Source organism: Pan paniscus, chromosome 1, assembly GCF_029289425.2.
Source record: "Pan paniscus chromosome 1, NHGRI_mPanPan1-v2.0_pri, whole genome shotgun sequence".
Lineage (NCBI taxonomy): Eukaryota > Metazoa > Chordata > Mammalia > Primates > Hominidae > Pan > Pan paniscus.
In genome coordinates this window covers 28768666-28791788 of record NC_073249.2, presented here as the reverse complement: position 1 = coordinate 28791788, position 23123 = coordinate 28768666, and the positions used below count along the sequence as shown (strand labels likewise).

The following is a 23123-nucleotide window of genomic DNA, read 5'->3' as shown; positions in this document are numbered from 1 at the left end:
AGATAATCGTGGTTTTCATTGTTTGTTGTTTATATGATGGATTGCGTTTATTGATTTGCGTATATAGAACTGGCCCTGCATCCCAGGGATGAAGCTGACTTCATCGTGGTGGATAAGCCTTTTGATGTGCTGCTGGATTTGGTTTGCCAGTATTTTATTGAGGATTTTTGCATTAATGTTCTTCAGGGATATTGGTCTAAAATTCTCTTTGTTTGTTGTGTCTCTGCCAGGCTTTGGTATCAGGATGATGTTGGCCTCATAAAATGAGTTAGGGAGGATTCCCTCTTTTTCTATTGATTGGAATAGTTTCAGAAGGAATGGTACCAGCTCCTCTTTGTACCTCTGGTAGAATTTGGCAGTTAATCCATCTGGTCCCGGACTTTTTTTGGTGGCTAGGCTATTAATTATTGCCTCAATTTCAGAGCCTGTTATTGGTCTATTCAGAGATTCAACGTCCTCCTCGTTTAGTCTTGGAAGAGTGTATGTGTCCAGGAATTTATTCATTTCTTCTAGATTTTCTAGTTTATTTGCATAGAGGTGTTTATAGTATTCTTTGATGGTAGTTTGCATTTCTGTGGGATCAATGGTGATATCCCCTTTATCATTTTTTATGGCATCTATTTGATTCTTCTCTCTTTTCTTCTTTATTAGTCTTGCTACTGGTCTATCAATTTTGTTGATCTTTTCAAAAAACCAGCTCCTGGATTTATTGATTTTTTTTGAAGGGTTTTTTATGTCTCAGTCTCCTTCAGTTCTGCTCTGATCTTAGTTATTTCTTGCCTTCTGCTAGCTTTTGAAAGTGTTTCCTCTTGCTTCTCTAGTTCTTTTAATTGTGAGGTTAGGGTGTCGATTTTAGATCTTTCATGCTTTCTCTTGTGGGCATTTAGTGCTACACATTTCCCTCTACACACTGCTTTAAATGTGTCCCAGAGATTCTGGTATGTTGTGTCTTTGTTCTCATTGGTTTCAGAGAACATCTTTATTTCTGCCTTCATTTTGTAATTTACCCAATAGTCATTCAGGAGCAGGTTGTTCAGTTTCCATGTAGTTGTGCGGTTTTGAGTGAGTTTCTTAATCCTGAGTTCTAATTTGATTGCACTGTGGTCTGAGAGATAGTTTGTTGTGATTTCTGTTCTTTTACATTTGCTGAGGAGTGCTTTACTTCCAAATATGTGGACGGTTTTGGAATAAGTGCAAAGTGGTACTGAGAAGAATGTATATTCTGTTGATTTGGGGTGGAGAGTTCTGTAGATGTCTGTTAGGTCTGCTTGATGCAGAGCTGAGTTCAAGTCCTGGATATCCTTGTTAACCTTCTGTCTCATTGATCTGTCTAATATTGACAGTGGGGTGTTAAAGTCTCCCATTATTATTGTGTGGGAGTCTTAAGTCTCTTTGTAGGTCTGTAAGGACTTGCTTTATGAATCTGGGTGCTCCTGTATTGGATGAATATATATTTAGGATAGTTAGCTCTTCTTGTTGAAATGATCCCTTTACCATTATGTAATGGCCTTCTTTGTCTCTTTTGATCTTTGTCAGTTTAAAGTTTGTTTTATCAGAGACTAGGATTGCAACCCCTGCTTTTTTTTGTTTTCCATTTGCTTGGTAGATCTTCCTCCATCCCTTTATTTTGAGCCTATGTGTGTCTCTGCACATGAGATGGGTCTCCTGAATACAGCACACTGATGGGTCTTGACTCTTTATCCAATTTGCCACTCTGTGTCTTTTAATTGGGGCATTTAGCCCATTTACATTTCAGGTTAATATTGTTAGGTGTGAATTTGATCCTGTCATTACAATGTTTGCTGGTTATTTTGCCCAATAATTGATGCAGTTTCTTCATAGCATCGATGGTCTTTACAATGTGGCATGTTTTTGTAGTGGCTGGTGCCAGTTGTTTCTTTCCATGTTTACTGCTTCCTTCAGGAGCTATTGTAAGGCAGGCCTGGTGGTGACAAAATCTCTCAGCATTTGCTTGTCTGTAAAGGATTTTATTTCTCCTTCACTTATGAAGCTTAGTTTGGCTGGATATGAAATTCTGGGTTGAAAATTCTTTAAGAATGTTGAATATTGGCCCCCACTTTCTTCTAGCTTGTAAGGTTTGTGCCAAGAGATCCTCTGTTAGTCTGATGGGTTTCCCTTTGTAGGTAACTCAACCTTTCTCTCTGGCTGCCCTTAACACTTTTTCCTTCATTTCAACCTTGGTGAATCTGACAATTATGTGTCTTGGGGTTGTTCTTCTCAAGGAGTATCTTTGGATGTTCTCTGTATTTCTTGAATTTGAATGTTGGCCTGCCTTGCTAGGTTGGGGAAGTTCTCCTGGATAATATCCTAAAGAGTGTTTTCCAACTTGGTTCCATTCTCCCTGTCACTTTCAGGTACACCAGTGAAATGTAGATTTGGTGTTTTCACACAGTCCCGTATTTCTTGGAGGCTTTGTTCATTTCTTTCTACTCTTTTTTCTCTAACCTTATCTTCTCGCTTTATTTCACTAATTTGATCTTCAGTCATTGATAGCCTTTCTTCCACTTGATCGAATTGGCTATTGAAGCTTGTGCATGCATCATGAAGTTCTCGCACCATGGTTTTCAGCTCCATCAGGTCATTTAAGGTCTTCTCTACACTGTTTATTCTAGTTAGCCATTCGTCTAATCTTTTTTCAAAGTTTTTAGCTTCCTTGCGATGGGTTCAAACATCCTCCTTTAGTTTGGAGAAGTTTGTTATTACAGACCTTCTGAAGCCTACTTCTGTCAACTTGTCAAAGTCATTCTCCATCCAGCTTTGTTCTGTTGCTGGCAAGGAGCTGCGATCCTTTGGAGGAGAAGAGGTGTTCTGATTTTTAGAATTTTCAGCTTTTCCGCTCTGGTTTCTCCCCATCTTTGTGGTTTTATCTACCTTTGGTCTTTGATGTTGGTGACCTACAGATGGGGGTTTTTATGTAGATGACCTTTTGGTTGATGTTGATGCTATTCCTTTCTGTTTGTTAGTTTTCCTTCTAACAGTCAGGCTCCTCAGCTGCAGGTCTGTTGGAGTTTGCTGGAGTTCCACTCCAGACCCTGTTTGCCTGGGTATCACCAGCAGAGGCTGCAGAACAGCAAATATTACAGAACAGAGAATATTGCTGCCTGATCTTTCCTCTGGAAGCTTCGTCCCAGAGGGGCAGCCACCTATATGAGGTGTCTGTCAGCCCCTACTGGGAGGTGTCTCCCAGTTAGGCTACACGGGGGTCAGGGACCCACCTGAGGAGGCAGTCTGTCCATTCTCAGAGCTCAAACACCGTGCTGGGAGAACCACTGCTCTCTTCGGAGCTGTCAGACAGGGACATTTAAGTCTGCAGAAGTTGCCTGCTGCCTTTTGTTCAACCATGCCCTGCCCACAGAGATGGAGTCTAGAGGCAGTAGGCCTTGTTGGGCTGCGGTGGGCTTTACCCAGTTCAAGCTTCCTGGCTGCTTTGTTTACCTACTCAAGCCTCAGCATTGGCAAATTCCCCTCCCCCAGCCAGGCTGCTGCCTCGCAGATCAATCTCAGACTGTTGTGCTAGCAGTGAGCAAGGCTCCGTGGGCATAGGACCCGCCAAGCCAGGCACGGGAGAGAATCACCTTGTCTGCTGGTTGCTAAGACCTTGGGAAAAGCGCAGTATTTGGGTGGGGAGTGTCCCGTTTTTCCAGGTAGTCTGTCACGGCTTCCTTTGGCTAGGAAAGGGAAATACCCCAACCCCTCGTGCTTCCCTACCCTGTTTCAGCTCGCCCTCCGTGGGCTGCACCCACTGTCCAGCCAGTCCCAGTGAGATGAACCAGGTACCTCAGTTGGAAATATAGAAATCACCTGTCTTCTGCGTTGATCATGCTGGGAGCTGCAGACCAGAGGTCTTCCTGTTTGGCCATCTTGGAATGTCCCTCGACATGTATTTATTTTATTTATTTATTTTTTATTTTTATTTTTATTTTTTGAGACAGAGTCTTGCTCTGTCACCCAGGCTAGAGTGCAGTGGCGCTATCTTGTCTCGCTGCAACCTCCACCTCCTGGGTTCAAGCGATTCTCCTACCTCAGCCTCCCAAGTAGCTGGGATTACAGGCACACACCACCACGCCCAGCTAATTTTTGTATTTTTAGTAGAGATGGGGTTTCAGCATGTTGGCCAAGCTGGTCTTGAACTCCTGACCTCAGGTGATCTGCCCACCTCGGCCTCCCAAAGTGCTGGGATTATAGGCGTGAGCCGCTGTGCCCAGCCACACACATCGTTTTAAGTATTATTCATTTAATATCAGTCACAGTAGCTTTTGTTAGTAGCAGACCAGCAAGAAAGTTCCAATTTGCATTAAATATTCCCATTAGAATCCTAATGTATATTTTAAAGATTATTGCTACTTATTTTTTAAGGCAGCTAGTTTTACTTATTTTTTGATAGATGTAGAAAATTGTACTGGGTACTATATGGAATTAGAGAAGTTGGAAATGCCTGCTATTTTAAAGAGCTTTCCATCTTTGCTGGTGAGCGAGAGCAGGATAAGAGGTTGGGACATAGGTATTTTAATAGAGATACAAATAATTACTAAAATTGGCTTGGTTTTTTAAATAAAGTCTGTAATATTTTGAAATCATCTTCATATTCTTTACATTGCAGAGACTGAGTGCCAAATGAATGCTATATAAATTGTAAAACAATGGCAAATATTTTCTTTATAATTTATTTATTTACTATAAATTTTAAATGTATTTAGTATCTATATATGTTTTCCCAAAACTAAAAAAGTTACTAACTCACATTTTTACAAACCAGAGATATGTAAACATACATACACACATGCACACACGTACATTATTTTGTAGTTACCTGACTAAAGATAAATTTATACTTAAATTTATTTTTGAGGAGCTTATTTTTATTTATGGATTTCATTTAAACTTACGGACTTAATGAATATACATTTACTTTTATTTGCTTTTTTATTTTAACAGTGAAAGAATGTATGTATTAATACTATGTCAACAATAATAAATGTATATACGTCCTTGACCTTACTCTTAGAAATACCGAAGACACTTGGGCAGTTTAAGACCACTGAGCAGCCATTGCCCATACAACGCTTTTACATTCCTTAAGACTTGAGCCTACAGAAAAAAAAAAAAGTAATATTGATTCAATTCTTGCAATATCAAGTCTGCCACTTATAAGTATTAATAATTGCAAAGTAACCGTGATAACTCCACCTCAATGGAAAACACTGATGTGTGTGATCTTACCGTCAGTACCCAGCTGACAGTAAATCATGTTTTCAGGATCCATTAATAGAAGGCTCATAGGGAAGTTCCGATATCCTATTTATGGAAGTACAGAATGGTTTGAGATGGGAAGGTCTAGCTGTAAAATAATGCAGTAAAAATTGGGCTTGTGGAGGGGGATTCTTGCATTGAGTCAGAAGGCAGAACTTCTTTCATGGCAGAAATTGTTCCCTGCTAAGCAAATGTGGTAATACTATAATAAACTACCACATTTGACTGATAGCTCAGAGTTCATAGAGTTTGGGGAGAACACATGCTTAATGCAGAGGATTCTTTGTAATTATCTTTCCATTCTTGATGCTTTGAGGCTCAGGAAATGTTTGATTCCAGAAGTACTTATAGAACTGTTTTCATAGAGACCATTCTGTCTGACATGAGTTGCATGGCCTCTGATCATGTTTGGTAACCAAATTATTATCTGTTGCATACCTTCAGTGGCTCATACAAACATGTGACTAACAAAAGATAATGTAATTATCTGCAAATTTCTGGCACCCATGATACAAAATAATCTTATAATATGAACATACTATAACCTATATAGTATGTCTAATAAAATATACATATAAGTGTATGTATCTTTTGGCTAATGAATATAATTTAGTGAAAATTGGGTATTAGAATTTTGAAGCATATTGCTTAAGAAAACTAATACTACAAATTTTCATCATTAGAACCTTCTGTATTTTTGGGAATCATACTTCAAATTGATTATAATCATTCCCAGTCACCCTGCCCAAGAACATCTAGTGGTTCTGCAGTACCTGCCTAGTTTTGAATTCATGACTTTTACCAACCTATTTGTCAAGATTTGACTCCCACTGTCACCATTTTTCCACCTCCTTTTCTTTAAATGATTTTTGGTTTGGTTTGGTTTTGTGGGGTTTATTTTGTTTGTTTGGTTGGTTGATCTTTTTGTTTGTTTGTTTGTTTGTTGTTTTTGAGACAGAGTCTCACTCTGTCATCCAGGTTGGTGTGCAGTGGTGTGAACATGGCATACTGCAACCTCGACCTCCTAGGCTCAAGAAATTCTCCTGCCTCAGCCTCCCGTGTAGCTGGGACCACAGGTGCACACCACCACACCTAGCTAATATTTTTATTTTTTGTAGAGACGGGGTCTCACTGTGTTGCCAAGGCCTGGTCTTGAACTTCTGGCCTCAAGCGATCATCCTCCCACTTCAGCTTCCCAAAGTGCCAAGATTATAGGCATGAGTCCTACCTGCTTTTCAAATACACAGTTCCCTTGTCATTAATGCATTTCATCACCTCCCCATCCCCAGATCTCCACATTTTAAAATATTTCTGTCCTTCAAGGATGGCTTAGACCAAATATCACCTCCTTCAGGAAGCATTTCCAACTGAAATTATTCTTTATTTTTTATGATTCTCTCATAAAAGGTAGAGTTCTGTGATTCTACCTTGTATTATAGGGGAATAATATATACCTCTCTATATACAATATATAGAAAGGGAATAATATATACCTCTATATATAAAATAATATATACCTCCATAATACAAGTTATATAGAGAATATATACCTTATTTTCTCTTCTTAATCAGATTGTAAGCGCCTTAAGGACAGAGTCCACTTAGTATTCATTTTTGTATTTGCCTAGCAACCAGCACATTTCCTTGCACATAGCAGGTACTCAATAAACTGTTGAATCAAAATGAATTAAATGGAATTGTATATTATTCATTGTGTGTTGATGATTTTGTTTTGAATTCATGTTTTCTCTGTCTTCAAACCATTTTAATATACATTAGAATAATTTTATAATACTGAAATATCAGTTTACTTCTACTTTGAAGTTTTTTTTCCACCCATATTCCTATTAGCATGGTCATACTTCACATCACCTTTAGACTTTTAAAAAAATCTCATTTTTGTCTCCATTTGTAAATGCCTAACATTCAAACTGTTTTTATATTTAACTGAATCCACAGAATTGAATGTTCTGATGTACATTAAAATGACTGTCCTTCTATTCATCAGATGTAATTATATGTACAAAATAGTTCTTAATTGATTGCTATCAGATGCTTTCTATTTCTGTATTTTATGTAATAAAGAACTATCATAGAATTGTTTATAATCTATTTCTCTCATAGTTTTGGCCTTTAAACTGTTGGGTTCCTCCTTGTTTAGTCCTTTTCTCCAAAGAGCCCTGTGTGATAGTTAAAAATTATGGCTGCATACAAAATCAAGTTACAGGCATAGAATACTTCACCTGACTGAATTAGTGACAGGTTTAAGATTGAATTTCATTTTTCCCTCTTTTCTGTTGCTGATCAGGTTTCTTTTTAAGGCTCAAAAATTTTCCTTTCTTTTTTTATATGAACAGATAAATATAGATATTGCTAAATACCTCATTGTTAAGTTCTTAGTGATTTGGCCTCACTAAAGAAACATGCCTTGAACACATTTGATGTAATTCCTAGAATAGAGTTTTGCTTTTTTAACTTGAGACAATTATCTTAAAATACTAATTCATGTGTGCCAAAGCTTTTATTTCAACACTGTAATAAACCATTTGGCCAAAACTATAAATTGTACACATTCAGTCACATAAACAGAGAACTATAAATGATCCATATGAAATCTTCACAGCCTCTGACAAAGAAATATTTTATTGTATTTTAGCAAGAGAATATTACTTTTCCATATTTTCTGCATTTAACAGCGAAAGTTTCATCACTTTAATGTGTATAGTTTTCTGAACTAAAAGCATTGCATATTTATTAAATATTACCTTGAAATCCGAATTAGTAATTTATCTAAATTGGAGGTGATTATTGGGGAAAATTGTATTTTTTTAATAATTTGACTCTTTTATCCAAATATTTATTCCAGATTGTATCTGCTGTACAGTATTGTCATCAAAAGTACATTGTTCACCGTGATCTTAAGGTAAGCTTCTGAGTGTAATTAAAAAAAAAAATCTTTATTATTGACATATATTTAATAATAATATTAGAGCTGTCTATTTTATTGCCTAACTGTGCTGCTAGACACTATACAAGTAGTTTTTGATTCTCACAGCAACTTTATGAAAGGTAATATTTTCACTGAGCAAATGAAGAAAATATGAGTGATAAGTTTTCTAGCTTTAGAGGTTAGACGATTTGATTCACTATTAATTAGTTTGTTTTGAATGCATAGATATGGAACTTCGTTCCCAGCCAAAAGTGTGGGACCTCAGACAGAAGCAAAGTCAGAGCACAGACCCATGTTTCCCTTACATAAGAGACAGTATTCACACTCTACCTTAAAGCTCAAAGAACTGAGGAAAGTTGTAAAACATTTTTATGAACATTAAATGTGTATAATAGTATAAATGAGCATACTTTGGAATAAGAAATGTGTAGTTAGTCAATAAATGGTTGTGCCACATAGATTTTGTTGAAAGTGGAAACACCCTGGACTAAAATGTTTATACTTGTTTTTCCTTTTTTCTCTAATCTTCTAAATTTAATTTGCATTGTCCCTTACATAGGACTCTTATTTTTCTGTTTTACTTTTTTCCTCATCACCTTTATCAACTACTATCACCAGTTTGGGTTATATTTGAATATATTATCCTAAACAGTTGTCAAAAGTCAAGTCTAATTCTGTATTTTAGCTTCATTTTTCAGAGCTTATGAATTTTCTATTGCTCCAAATTTTTCTATTTCTTGGTTTCCTTCCTTGGCTATTTTAAGGGGAATCACTTCTATGATGAACGAGAAAGAAAAGAACTGTTCCCCTGCTTCTGTGTTTAACTCCCAGTTTATCATCTCATTTCTTATATGAAAAAAATCTGCAAAAAATAATCATGTTCAAAACCTTGTGTTTTCCCTCCAGTCCAGTAGAGAGAGTTTTCCTGTACATTCCTGGAAGGAGACCTCAGAACCCCTTGCAGCTCTTCTCTTCTGAGGCAGCTTGGATACTTTGATATCCATCCAGACATTTTTAGAGAGACTGAAAAAAGTCCAGCTTGCTCACAAACAGCTGCAGAAATTTACAATGACCAGCCCCTTACATCAGAACATAAAAATAACCTGGTTTTGTCACAGTTCAAAAATGTGACAATCTAATATAAATTTTTCCAAATATATGTGCTTTTATAGTATTTATGTGATAAATGATACCCTATTTTTATTGTATATTTTGGGTTCTAGGTGTATCTGCATTTTCCAAAATAAAATGAAAACAAGTATCCCAAGCTAGTATACCATAAAAAAGAAGAAAAGAAAGGTTGTGGTGGGTAGGGAGGGAAGAGATAGATGATGGGCAGAGTGCTTGACTCTTATAATTGTTGGACCTTCCAGTAATATAGAGAAATCTGATTTTTGTTTTAGTCAAATTTTATTTCTTTTTGGAACCTGATAAAACACATCTACAAAGTAACCTATAACTTTGTTAGTCTATCCATCCATTGTAATAGAGTTTAAAATAAAACATGTACAAAAGCAAGTCCTTTATTGAGTTGCTTCTGTTTACAAAAGGGACATGTAAAATATTGTCTTTGAGTGATTCTGCTTTAGGATTTTGGAAAACCATCTCAAAACGTGGAAAATTCATTGTTTTCTGTGTAAAATATACATCAAGAAGAGAATCTAGTTTTAGAACAGCAAAAAGAAGCTTAAAACAGACAAGATATAATGGAGGCTGTATTTTTTGGTCATGTTTTACTGAAACAGTACTTTGTTGAGAAAACATTCTACAAGAGAGGACAAAGGAATGAATTAGTAGTCACAGAACCTCTGACAGGCAGTTACTGTAGATATACCTTTGAGCCTTGCTTTAACCAACAATACCCTATTAAAATGGAGCTCCTTTGGGTAATCATGTTGGTTTAAGTCCAAGATGGATTAGTATTATGTTCTTTAGAGTAGGTCATATTAAGGTACGCTTCCAGGATGTTTCTGACTGTGAGGAAAAAAATGAGTTTAAAATAACCTATGAAAGAAAATAGGTTTTAAATAACCTTTCTTAAGTAGTTGCATATATGCATATAAAGAGAGCTTTCCTTATGTAGTGTTAAAATTTAGTCTTATGTAGATGTAATTCAGAACAGTTATGCATTGAAGTACCATACTGGGCTTCTAAATTTGATACTACATTTAGAAATGAGGGGCAAGAGATATGTAAGTTTGGAAGCTAAAACTCTTCTACAAATATTTTTATTTTATGTAGGCTTTTTACATTGTTCTTTCTATTATTTTCCTCTTAGGCTGAAAACCTTCTCCTTGATGGTGATATGAATATTAAAATTGCTGACTTTGGTTTTAGTAATGAATTTACAGTTGGGAACAAATTGGACACATTTTGTGGAAGCCCACCCTATGCTGCTCCCGAGCTTTTCCAAGGAAAGAAGTATGACGGGCCTGAAGTGGATGTGTGGAGTCTGGGCGTCATTCTCTATACATTAGTCAGTGGCTCCTTGCCTTTCGATGGCCAGAATTTAAAGGTATCAGCTAAATTCTTTATTAATGTTTTATCCCCAAGTATGATTATGTCAAAAACCAGTTATAAGTGCTTTTTTTCACTTTTATTAAGGAACTGCGAGAGCGAGTTTTACGAGGGAAGTACCGTATTCCCTTCTATATGTCCACAGACTGTGAAAATCTTCTGAAGAAATTATTAGTCCTGAATCCAATAAAGAGAGGCAGCTTGGAAGTAAGTAAATTTTTGTACTCCAAATTTAAATTTTAACAATTAAAATATTCCAGGAACTGAAGAGCATTTTTCTCCTATGTTTTCTTAGGAAAATTGCCAGATTATCTAATCTGCCTTTTGTTTATAGGTAGGGAAAATTACATGACTTTTTCACTTTCAAAAGTTGCCACAGTAGCTGTCTCTAAAAACTATTATTTCCTCTTTGTTCTGCAGTGCCGTATTAAATAAAAACAACACAAAAATAGAGGTTGACTTTTAGTTAGAGAAGGAGGAAAACGTAGCTGCTGTCAGAAATTGCTTTGTCGAAAACAGAAACCTTGTTTTTAGTAAGTACTCAATAAATATTTCAAGGATAAAAGAAAATAGTGAAAATTCTAATCTAATGAATATTTCACAGCTATATCTGACATTGATATCTAGCATTTAAAAATGTAGGGCTGGGCACGGTGGCTCACGCCTGTAATCCCAGCACTTTGGGAGGCCGAGGCGGGCAGATCACGAGGTCAGGAGATCGAGACCATCCTTGCTAACATGGTGAAACCCTGTCTGTACTAAAAATACAAAAAATTAGCCGGGCGAGGTGGCGCACACCTGTAGTCCCAGCTACTTGGGAGGCTGAGGCAGGAGAATGGCGTGAACTTGGGAGGCGGCGCTTGCAGTGAGCCGAGATCACGCCACTGCACTCCAGCCTGGGCGACAGAGCGAGACTCTATCATAAAAAAATAAAATAAAATAAAAATGTAATAGAAACCTCTCAACTTTAGTAAAGAAAATTTACAAATATTTAAGTACAACATACTGGAAACAGGCATTTCATTTCTTAGCACACTGTTGTGTTGCCTACATACGTTCTGTATGTGAGGTTATTTATAATAATAGACACTATTATAAATGGACTAAGTATGTTACAGCCAAGCAAGTTCACATAACCAAAATGTCTACTATTTTTTTTCTTCTGGCACTGCAATTAGAATAATTTATTTCTTAAGTATTTTGCCCATCTGTTTTTAAGAATGATATTTTAGCCTTTACTAAGATAATTTCAGAGATTCAGCATGCATTATTCACTAGTACTTCGTCTTCTTTTATTTACCTTAATAGAAAGGGTAGAGAATTCAGAGAATTAACCTCATATAAACTGTACTTTTTTAGTGTAGCAATGGGGCTTTCTGGCATGGACTTCATGCTGCTTAGGAGGCAGCCTTATAGTGAGCCATCCCTGTGTACAGAGCTCTCAGGTTAGTGTGGGCTTTGTAATTTTATTTCCACAAATATTTTTCAGTAGAGGATACAGCATGTTTTGATGGAAGTTAAGGGATGGCGACTTCCATTGGGAAATTATTTTAAATGCTTTGTGTCAGTTAGTCAATTATCATGATTTTTTTACTGAATTATTTGTTTAAATGTGATTAGTTATAGCTTATGAGTTTTGTGGGCTTTCCCCCCCTTTTGGGGTTAAAAAAAAATGAGGTAATGCTTTAATAGAGAACATGTACTATATAATGCCCACTTTTATATCACTTATTTTGAAAGCTTTCCATCATTATTCATAGAAAAATTAGGTGAAATATTTAAAAAGCTAAAATTTTTGACTCTCATATCAGTTCTAAAATAATGAACTTTAGAGAACATGGTTTGTAATCCTGTTTTGTGACTAACTTTTATCGTAAGAACCCCACTTTACCTGAGTGACACAATAAAATGCCCAAAGTTGAAGCAGCAGCTTAGCTAATGAGCAGAGCAAAAAGAACATGCAAAAAGAACATACAAAAATTATTTTGGGGGGATAGATATTACAGATCTCTATGGACAGTAGGTAAGATGTGCTTATGTCTTAAAGATGATTAATTTATAGTAGCCAAACACTTTAGTCTTTTATCATTGTTATTAACATGTTGAGGATTAAAATATTAGAGTGCTTTGAGTTGAATTTAAAAGCCAAATTTTTATTACTAAAATATTTGATCATCAGAAGCTCACTCTAATATATTTCAGTATAGTCTGCAACTTTCTGTTCCAGCTTACCAAAACAAAGTTTTTCAGCTATGAAACCACGAGTCCCCACTGGAAATATTATATTATAGATATTACTATACAAAGGCTGATTTGCTTCACAGTTCCCAGAAATGACTTTCCAGGGAAACTTGACACCATTTTTTAAAAAAGAAATATTTCTTATACCATACCTTAAGAAACTTTCCTAGAAATATTGGTGACTTCAAAAATTGTTAGTCTTCACTTTTATTTTTCATACCAATTTTATTAGCTTTACAGTAAAAAATCTGTAAACTTTTTTAAAGCTATTTTCAAAATACTCATCTTTATTATGTAAACATAACATTTTATGTGTTAGTAATGTTTTATATTATGTTCCATTCTTTTTTTTAACCTTAGAAGCTTTTGATATGCACTTCTTGCTTTGTCATAAGAATGCACTCCTTCCTTTTTAATAGCTATGTTATTCTCCTTGGGTTACGTAACGTAATTTATTTAACTATTCCCTGCTTATTGCACATCTGATTGTTTCCATTGTTTTTGATAAAAAACAATGTGGTATACTTTTTTCCCCTTTGGGATATATGCTTAGATAAATTCTTCAGAGTGGAATTACTGGGTCAAAGGGTGTAAGTGATCGGATAGCTCTTTTATCATTGCCAAAAGATATGTGTGACCCAAGGCTTTTGAATGTACCTATTCTCCATACCCTGATTCAATAATGGATACAAATTCTAGTATTTGATGCCTTGCTTTAATTTGTATTTCTTTTATTAGCAATAAAATGGAATATTTTAATGAATAGTTTGTGCTTCTTCATGTATAAGCTCTCAGTGTCTTTTAACTACTTGTCTTAAGGAGTCTGGTTAATAAGCCTCATAGATTTGTACCAACTTTGTATATTTTAATATAAAATATTTTTCTGGTAATTTCCACATTTAAAAAAAATGGAACATCATGAATGTTTTTTCAGTGTTACTTTAGTGTCATGAATTATTGATTAGAGTATCCTCTAGTCTTTCTTCACTATATATTTTGCTAATATTGAAATTTGATTTAGAGAATTTTACATGGTTGCATATTGTTTCAAACTTATTTAACTTACCTTTCTGTTGCTACCAGACATAACTGTGTATTTTATTAAAGTGTTTCTTAAAGATTCATAAGTTAAATGCCTTATTTATCATCTGTGAAAATAAAAATTATTGAAATTAGTTTCACATTCTACTAGGCCTATAGTTTGTTTCTAGACATAAGCAAACAGTTATATAATTTTTTCAGGTTATATATGTGAATGCTGTCAGCTCTTTCTAATTGTACTAGTCTGGAACTTCCATGTGTTATACTGTCCTCTCATAATGAGGGCATTATGATTTTAAAAGGATTTGTGCTTTATGTTGTACACTAGGGTTTTTTTAAACCCATTTATTGGAATATTAGTATGTCTAGATTTTTTTATTAGAAAGAAACTGAAAAACTTTTCTGCTTTCCCTGTTTTGTATGTGTTCGTTCATTTTTCCAGTCTTTAACCAAGATGGACTATATTACCTTTCAAAACAATGCAAAATTTGAGCCTGAAGCAAAGCTCCTCTTATTGCCCTCTCTTTGTCATCATTGGTCCTCCCATAAAAGTGTTTATTTTGACTTTTGATACTTAATTTTTCAGGTGTTACTAAAATAATCTTTACAGTCTTGTTTATGTCTGCCAAATGACAGTAAAGCAAAAAAATCAATTAATTCATAATTTTTTAATGAAAGATTTCTGTGTACAAATTCAGAAGCATATAGTATATTTTACAAAGGTTGAAATCATTTAAGTAAAATTATTTGTCTGGCCGTTCTAAATTCCATATTTTTAAAATGTGCACCTCAGGCCAGGCTTGATGGCTCATGACTGTAATCCAAATACTTTGGGAGGCCAAGGCGGGCAGATCACCTGAGTCCAGGAGATCGAGACCAGCCTGGGCAACATGGAAAAACCCTGTCTCTACATTAGCTGGGTGTGGTGTCACACATCTGTAGTCCTAGCTACTCGGGAGGCTGAAGCACGAGGATTGCTTGAGCCCAGGAGGTTGAGGATGCTGTAAGCCATGATTGCGCCACTGGACTGCAGCCGGGATGACAGAACAAGACCCTGTCTCCAAATAAGATAAAATAAAATAAATGTGCATCTAAGTATAGAGTGTATATTTCCCATAGCTGGTTTAATTCTTTAATTCGTCTGAATTAATTATTTTGTTAATGTAACTCTCAGGCAGTCATTTATGTTCATTGGCACTGATGGCTAGAGTAAACTTTGTTTTGTTAATTTTGGAATTGTTTTTGTCCTCTAGTTTCTCAGGAGGTACCTGAAATGAAATCGGAGTGGATGAGTTTATTCAGCTAGTTTCTATGTCTAGTGCAGTTGGTTGGCCTAGTTCTTTATACCATGCCTGCGACCACCCAGACTCGGGTTACATGAGCTCTCTCCTGTCACCCAGTACCTCCATTTTCTGGGAAAGTTTTTCCCTCGACTTTTAATGTTAACTCTTTTGGTTACCATGAAAGAATTTTACATATGCATGAGGTTCACACAACTAAGGGCAGGTAGTCCATATCTCTCTTCCCTTTCATGTATCCATACTTCGTTGCTTTCTATGCTTTATTTTGGAAAAAAATAACAGAGTTATTAACAGAGTTAAACCCCCACATCTTCCCTTTCTTAAGGAGATCTTCTTTCCAACCTTTATCTTCCATTCTGAGAAGATTACTTTTATTCTACTTTGAAATACAACTGTTGTTGTGAGACAAACTGCTAAGTAGACTCTTGGTGATTCCCAGTGACTAGAATAATAATAATAAAGGGAAACAAAACTGTTGATTCTCTCATTGCTGCCCAATTCTCTTTCTTTCCTTATCACTGCATTTTCTACTTTTTCTGACTCAGCCTAGCCTCAAATCTAGTTTTATGTGAGGATTAGCAGTCAGTCCTTCTGTGTCCACCTATTGTTTTTTTTCCCGTGCTAATTATAAAATGTTATATAAAATGTATTCTTTCATTGTATACAATCTGTGTGCTTAGTAAAAGAAGGGTGCCTCCTCACTGTTCCTCACATCCTTCTGCCATGACTTTGCACCATTCCAAATACTGCTTATGTTTCAAATCAGTTTACATCCTGCCCCCTTACAGTTCCTTCCCTGAAAATCCCAGCCCACACTTCAAGTTGTTCTTTTGGTCTTTATTAAAACTCACTGCTAATAGCACAACTTTAAATAGTTAATTCTGTTGTGTATTCAAATAGTTTTGGCTGACACCTGTAATCCTAGCACTTTGGGAGGCCCAAGGGGGCGGATCACCTAAGGTCAGGAGTTTAAGACCAGCCTGGCCAACATGATGAAACCCCATCTCTACTAAAAATACAAAAATTAGCTGGCCATGGTGGCGAGCGCCTGTAATCCCAGCTACTCGGGAGGCTGAGGCAGGAGAATCACTGGAACCTGGGAAGTGGAGGTTGCAGTGAACTGAGATCACGCCACTGCACTCCAGCCTGGGAAACAGAATGAGATTCCATCTCAAAAAAAAAAATAGGTTGGGCACGGTGGTTCACACCTGTAATCCCAGCACTTTGGGAGGCCAAGGTGGGCGGATCACCTGAGGTTGGGAGTTCGAGAGCAGCCTGACCAACATGGAGAAACCCCGTCTCTATTAAAGATACAAAATCAGCCAGGCATGGTGCCCATGCCTGTAATCCCAGCTACTCCAGAGGCTGAGGCAGGAGAATCGCTTGAACCTAGGAGGGCAGAGGTAGCAGTGAGGCGAGATTGTGCCACTGCACTCCAGCCTGGGTGACAGAGCAAAACTTCGTTTCAAAAAAAAAAAAAAAAAGTTTTAGATTTCATAAGTAAATCTCATTTCCCCAAATAACAAACAAATCACTTAAGGGTTTGATCCATGTATATATTTTTTCTGACAGGAACATGTGGATATGAAGTGAGCACCAAATAAATACAACTTAACTGAGAAACATCAGAAAGTTATTTTCATTTTCCTTCTAACTGCTTAATCTCTCAGCTATCAAATCTGCTATTGCTCCTATATTTCTTGCTTAATTTATAAAAACCATATTCTGCCAGGCACCTGATTTAAAATTCTCAGAATTCTCTTGTATTCCATCCATTCCCTCAGAACCAAATGAATCTTGTCATCAAGTGCAATAGATTATACTTCTGGTTTCTTTCTTCCATTTCCTCATGTCTAGTTCAGTCCTCTGTTCTCTTGTCTTCTTGTTGCTAATCTCTGGATTCTGTCTTACCCAGGGATCTTGTAGCAACATTATTTTAAAACACTACCTTGTTCAAAAACAGGCATCTGTAGTGAGAAAAACAGTATATAAGGCACAGCCTTTGTCCTCAAGGACTTTAAATAATGTGAAGGAGATAAACCTCTACACAACTGACTGTAATCAAAGGTAGAGTTTAATAACAGTAACACTAGGATATAAGCAGAGTTCCATGGAAACACAGGAGAAGGACAGATGAGTGATTAAGACGAGGTTTTATTCATTCAATTTACAAATATGTACTGACCATTTAGTGCTGGGTACTTTTAGGTGCTGGATATGCAATATTGAACAAACCAGACATGGATCATTCTTTGATTGGGTTTATGGTCCAGTGGTGGAGATACATGATTAACAGGTAAACCAAAATATTACATAACAACAACCTACATTCAATTGTAGGCAAAGATCAGGGTGCCATGAAAGAGAGTAACAGAAAGGTCCCAGGCTTTATGTGGTCATTTTGAAATAAAAAGGAACTTAGGTGGGAAGATAGGGGAAAACATTCTAGGCAAATATCCTTGTCTTTTATTCCGCTGAGAAGATAGAAACCAAAAGTCATGAGTACTCTTCACTTCCCATTCCCATACCTTAAACATTACTGTTGAGACCAACTGATGGGAGGGACGGAAGGCAAGCAAGATGACGCAGACACAGGGCACCAGGAGGAAAGTCTGTTACTACTACGACGGGGATGTTGGAAATTAATATTATAGACAAGACCATCCAATGAAGCCTCACCAAATCTACTACTCACAATTTGCTGCCCAGCTATGGTCTCCACTGAACAATAGAAATCTGTCACCCTCACAAACCCAGTACTGAGGAGATGACCAAGTACCACAGGGATGACTACATTAAATTCTTGCGCCCCATCTCTTCAGATACATGTTCGAGCACAGCAAGCAGATGCAGATTCAATGTCGGCAAGGACTGTCCAGTATTCAATGGCCTGTTTGAATTCTTACAGTTGTCTACTGGTGGCTCTCTGGCAAGTGCTGTGAAACTTAATAAGCAGCAGATAGACATTGCTGTGAATTGGGCTGGGGGCCTGAACCATGCCAAGAAGCCTGAGGCATCTGGCTTCTATTACATCAATGACATTGTCTTGGCCATCCTGGAACTGCTAACCTATCACCAGAGGGTGCTGTATATTGACATTGATAATCACCACGGCGATGGGATGGAAGAGGCCTTCTATACCACAGACTGGGTCATGACTATGTCTTCTCCTAAGTAGGGAGATAACTTTTCAGGAACTAGGGATCTACAGGATATTGGGGCTGGCAAAGGCAAGTATTATGCTGTTAACTACCTGCTCCGAGATGGGATTGACGACAAGTCCTATGAGGCCATTTCAAGTGCAGTGCTCTTACAGTGTGGCTCCGACTCCTTATCTGGGGACTGGTTAGGTTGCTTCAATCTGATCATCAAAGCACATGCTGGCCTGTCATGGTGGCTCATGCCTGTTCTCAGCATTTTGGGAGGCCCAGGCAGGAGAATCACTTGAGGTCAGAAGTTTGACACCAGCCTGGCCAACATGGTGAAACCCCGCATCTACTAAAAATACAAAAATTAGTCAGACATGGTGGTGCACTTCTGTAATCCCAGCTATTCGGGAGGCTGAGTCATGAGAATCGCTTGCACCCTAGAGGCGGAGGTTGCAGTGAGCTGATTGCACCAGGGCACTCCAGCCTGGAGAACTGAGTGAGACTCCATCTCAAAAAAAAAAGGGGTTGAGGGGGGCATGCCAAGTGTATGGAATTTGTCAAGAGCTTTAACCTGCCTATGCTGATGCTGGGAGGAAGTGGTTCCAATTTGTAATGTTGCCTAGTGCTGGACATATGAGACAGGTGTGGCCCTGGATACAGAGATCCCTAATGAGCTTCCATACAGCGACTACTTGGAATAGTTTGAACCAGATTTCAAGCTCCACATCAGTCCTTCCAGTATGACTAACCAGAACACGAATGGTACTTGGAGAAGATAAACAGCGACTGTTTGAGAACCTGAGAATGCTGCCCCACACACCTGGGTCCAAATGCAGGTGATTCCAGAGGATCTGTCCCTGAGGAGAGTGGCGATGAGAGCGAAGAAGACCCTGACAAATGGATCTTGATCTGTTCCTCTGACAAACGAATTGCCTGTGAGGAAGAGTTCTCTGACTCTGATGAGGTGAGAGAGGGTGGCCACAAGAACTCCTCCAACTTCAAAAAAGCCAAGACAGTCAAAACAGGATGGAAAAGAGAAGGACCTAGATGAGAAGAGCAAAGGCACAGAAGAGGAGAAAACCAAGGAGGAGAAGCCAGAAACCAAAGGGGTCAAGGAGGAGGTCAGGTTGGCCTGAGCAGACCTCTCCAGCTCTGGCTTCTTGCCAAGTCCCGTGCCTTTCTCCACCAACACCTCAGATTTTATACTTTCTATTTCTCTGTGTATTTATAGGAAAGTTTATTAAATATAAATATCCCCAGGGACTAGACAGAAACCAAGGCCCTGAGCCCAGGGCAGCTATGCTGGGTGAACTCTTCTAGGAGCTGCCTTGCCACCCATCCTTCCATCCTTCCCCAGTTCTTAACTTTGAACCATAAAGAGTACCAGGTTTGGGTGAAAGGGATACTTTCATGCAACCATAAGACAAAATCCTGAAATGCCAAATGCCTGCTTAGCAGCTTTGGAAAGGTACCCTTATTGAACATTCTAGAAGGGGTGACCAGGTCTTCAAGGGTCTCCCGTTCTTTTCAGGCTGCTAATGTAACATCAGCCATTTTTAGATTGGCTCTGTCCTCATACCTTCCCAGTGGCCTCAGGTGAGCCAAGAAACTCACACTGCCTGCCCTTTGTCTTCCCCTAATTCTGCAGGTGGAGGTTGGTGGTCTAGTTTCCTTTTTGAGATACTGTTTTCATTTTTGAGACCTTTGTAATAAAATGGTACATTTCTATACAAAAAAATTTAACTGTTTAGACCCCATCTCTCCCCACTGCTTGTCACAGTGGAAAGATGTCTTTTGTTGAAGACTTCACTCACTCATCTGTTTGCTGTATCTGGTGACTACCTTCCTTCTCAGTATCTCACCCATTCAAAAAGGCTCTCTCTTCTGTAACCAACTGAACCTTGTCTCTATCGACTCCTTTTCCTCAGCTTTTATACATACGTGAATCTCTTCCACTAAAAAAGGCATCCTTCAACCCGGCAATCCCCTTTCAGTGCTGCCATCTTGCTCCTCCTTTGTAGTGAGCCCTTTTGAAGAGTATCTACACTTAAACCATCACCCATTCCTCACCAATCCATTTACTTTCTGGTTCCTAGTGCCACCACTCCACTGAAACTTCCCCCAGCAAAGTCCTCCATCTCTGTTGCTAAACACAAGGGGCTACTTATTTAGTCGTCACCTTATTTGACCATTTGGCTATATTTGACAGGACTCTCCTCTTCGAAGAACTCTTTCCTCGCCTTCCATGTCATGCTGTGCGGGTTTTTCTTTTTGGATTTCTTTTCTTTCTAACCTTTAAATACTAGTGTTCCTTGAGGCTGTACTCTGAGCCCTCTTCTATTCATTCTTACACTATTCATTCTTCCTGGAGAATCGCACCCACCCCACAACTTTTGTACAGCATCCTCTGTAGGCTAAGGATTCCTGAGTCTCAATCCCTAGCCTTCCAAGAAAATATGAATTCTCTAGAAAGTTTAATTTAAAAATGTATCATGTGGCTGGGCATGGTGGCTCATGCCTATAATCCCAGCACTTTGGGAAGCCGAGGCAAGCAGATAACTTGAACCCAAGAGTTCAAGCCTGGGCAACATAGTGAGACCCTGTCTTTAAAAAAAAAAAAAAATCATGTGACAATGACCGCTGGAAAAGCCTCCAATCCAGCACAGCAGTATTCTTAAGAGATTCCAGTTGTTAGAGATCTGCCCTGGATTTCTTATTTTCTGGTGATTAGCTTTAGGTAGATATGAATAAATGAGGGGAAGGTACCTGGGCAGTCAAGAAATTAGCCTTCAAAAGATATATATTTGGGAAGTTATTTTTCTAATTAGTGGAATATTGGCAAGTAAAGTTTAAAGATGGAGAATGTACTTTACAGGACCTGGAAAAAGCAATTAATATATCAGCACCTAAAATGAAAACCTAAAATTCTGTAGTAATAAAAAGTGAACAATCTTTCTAAATTAATACGGAATTATTCAAATAAGTTTCTTCCAGTTTTCCATTGCCTGACCATGAGTATAGTAAATTCTCTACAAGATTGCCTTTTTTTTTTTTTTTTGGTGGTGGTGGTGGTAAAAAACACGTAACATATATTTACCCTCAACAACTTCTAAGTGTGTATCACAGTGTCGTTAACTATATGTACATTGTTGTACAACAGATCTCCAGAACTTTTTCATCTTGTGTGACTAAAACTCTGTACTCATTGAACAAATCCCCATTTCTCCCTCATCAGCCCCAGCAATCATCATTCATCTTGTGTGACTAAAACTCTGTACTCATTGAACAAATCACCATTTCCCCCTCATCAGCCCCAGCAATCACCATTCTATTATACTTTATGTTCCTGTGAGTTTAACTACTTTAGATAATCTGTATAAGTAGAATCATGCAGTATTTGTCTTCTGTGATTGGCTTATTTCACTTAGCATAATGTCCTCAAGGTTCATCCATGTTGTAACATATAACAGGATTTTTTTAAGGCTGAATAATATTTATTTGTATTTATGTACCACATTTTCTTTATCAATTCATTTGTCAATGGACATTTAGGTTCCTTCCACATCCTGGCTTTTGTGACTAATGCTGCAGTGAATATAAGTTTCTGAATATCTCTTTGATATTCTGCTTTCAGTTTTTTTGGATAAATACCCAGAAGTGGGATTACTGGATCATATGGTAGTTCTATTTTTAATTTTTTGAGGAACCTCTGTACTATTTTCCATAGCAGCTGCACCATTTTAGATTCCTGCCAGCAGTTCACAGGGGTTTCAGTTTCTCCACATGCTCACCAACACTTGTTTCCTGTTTTTTTGATAGTGGCCATCCTAATGAGTATAAGGTGATAGCTCACTATGGTTTTGAGTTCCCTGATGACTGGTGATGTTGAGCATCTTTTCACACAGCAAGCATGCTTGTTGGCCACTTATGTATCTTTTTTGGAGAAATATCTGTTAATTACTTTGCCCATTTTTTATTCAGGTTATTTGTTTTGATGTTATTGAGTTGCAGGCATTCTTTACATATTCTGAATATTTACTCCTTATCCAGTATATGTTTTGCAAATATTTTTCCCATTCTCTAGTTGGCCCCCACAAGGTTGCCTTTTAACAGCCCAGGACTGTCTGTTATTTCACAGCCTTAGCTTAATCTGACTCTGGTAATTCACATCAACCCCAGCTTGATTCTTACCTAATTCCTAACTCTAGACTTAAATTTTGACTGCCTTCCCTTCCCACATTATCTTAGCTATCTTTATTGATAGCTTTACTGCTAACCCTGATTTTCATTCCCCATGACCTCTTCTTTACTAATATTTTAGTAAATGATGATTTTAAAATAAGGCATATATTTGGCATAAAACAGGAAAAAATTATAATCTCTGTATTAATCTTAAATGTAAAAATCTGAAACAGAAGTTAAAATCTGTTTTATAAGAAGTAAATTCTTATGTTAAAATATCCAAATTTGAAAATATTCCCTTTGAAGGACATGCTATTTTGAATCAATGCATTTGGTGAGTGTGTAGGGAGATAGTCATAGTTGTTGTGTGTGTCCCAAAATCTTACACCTCTTTTTGGCCCACTAATCAAACTAGAAATGTCACATGAAACTTCTTGAGTGAACTAGTAATTTTACATTTGCTAAAATAGA

At 37.4% G+C, this 23123-nt stretch overlaps 1 protein-coding gene and 1 pseudogene across 7 annotated transcripts in view; both read left to right on the top strand.

Annotated features, from left to right (window-relative positions):
* Positions 1-23123, top strand: part of MARK1 (microtubule affinity regulating kinase 1) — a 136479-nt gene that overhangs the window by 80000 nt on the left and 33356 nt on the right. For all 7 annotated transcript variants that reach the window (XM_003807177.5, XM_003807176.5, XM_008959232.5 and 4 more), the window contains 3 exons: positions 8138-8194; positions 10500-10736; positions 10826-10945. In XM_003807177.5, the coding sequence (XP_003807225.1) occupies positions 8138-8194; positions 10500-10736; positions 10826-10945 (414 nt within the window). The remainder of the gene's footprint in view (positions 1-8137; positions 8195-10499; positions 10737-10825; positions 10946-23123) is intronic.
* On the top strand, positions 10968-22833 carry LOC100989873 (histone deacetylase 1-like; annotated as a pseudogene).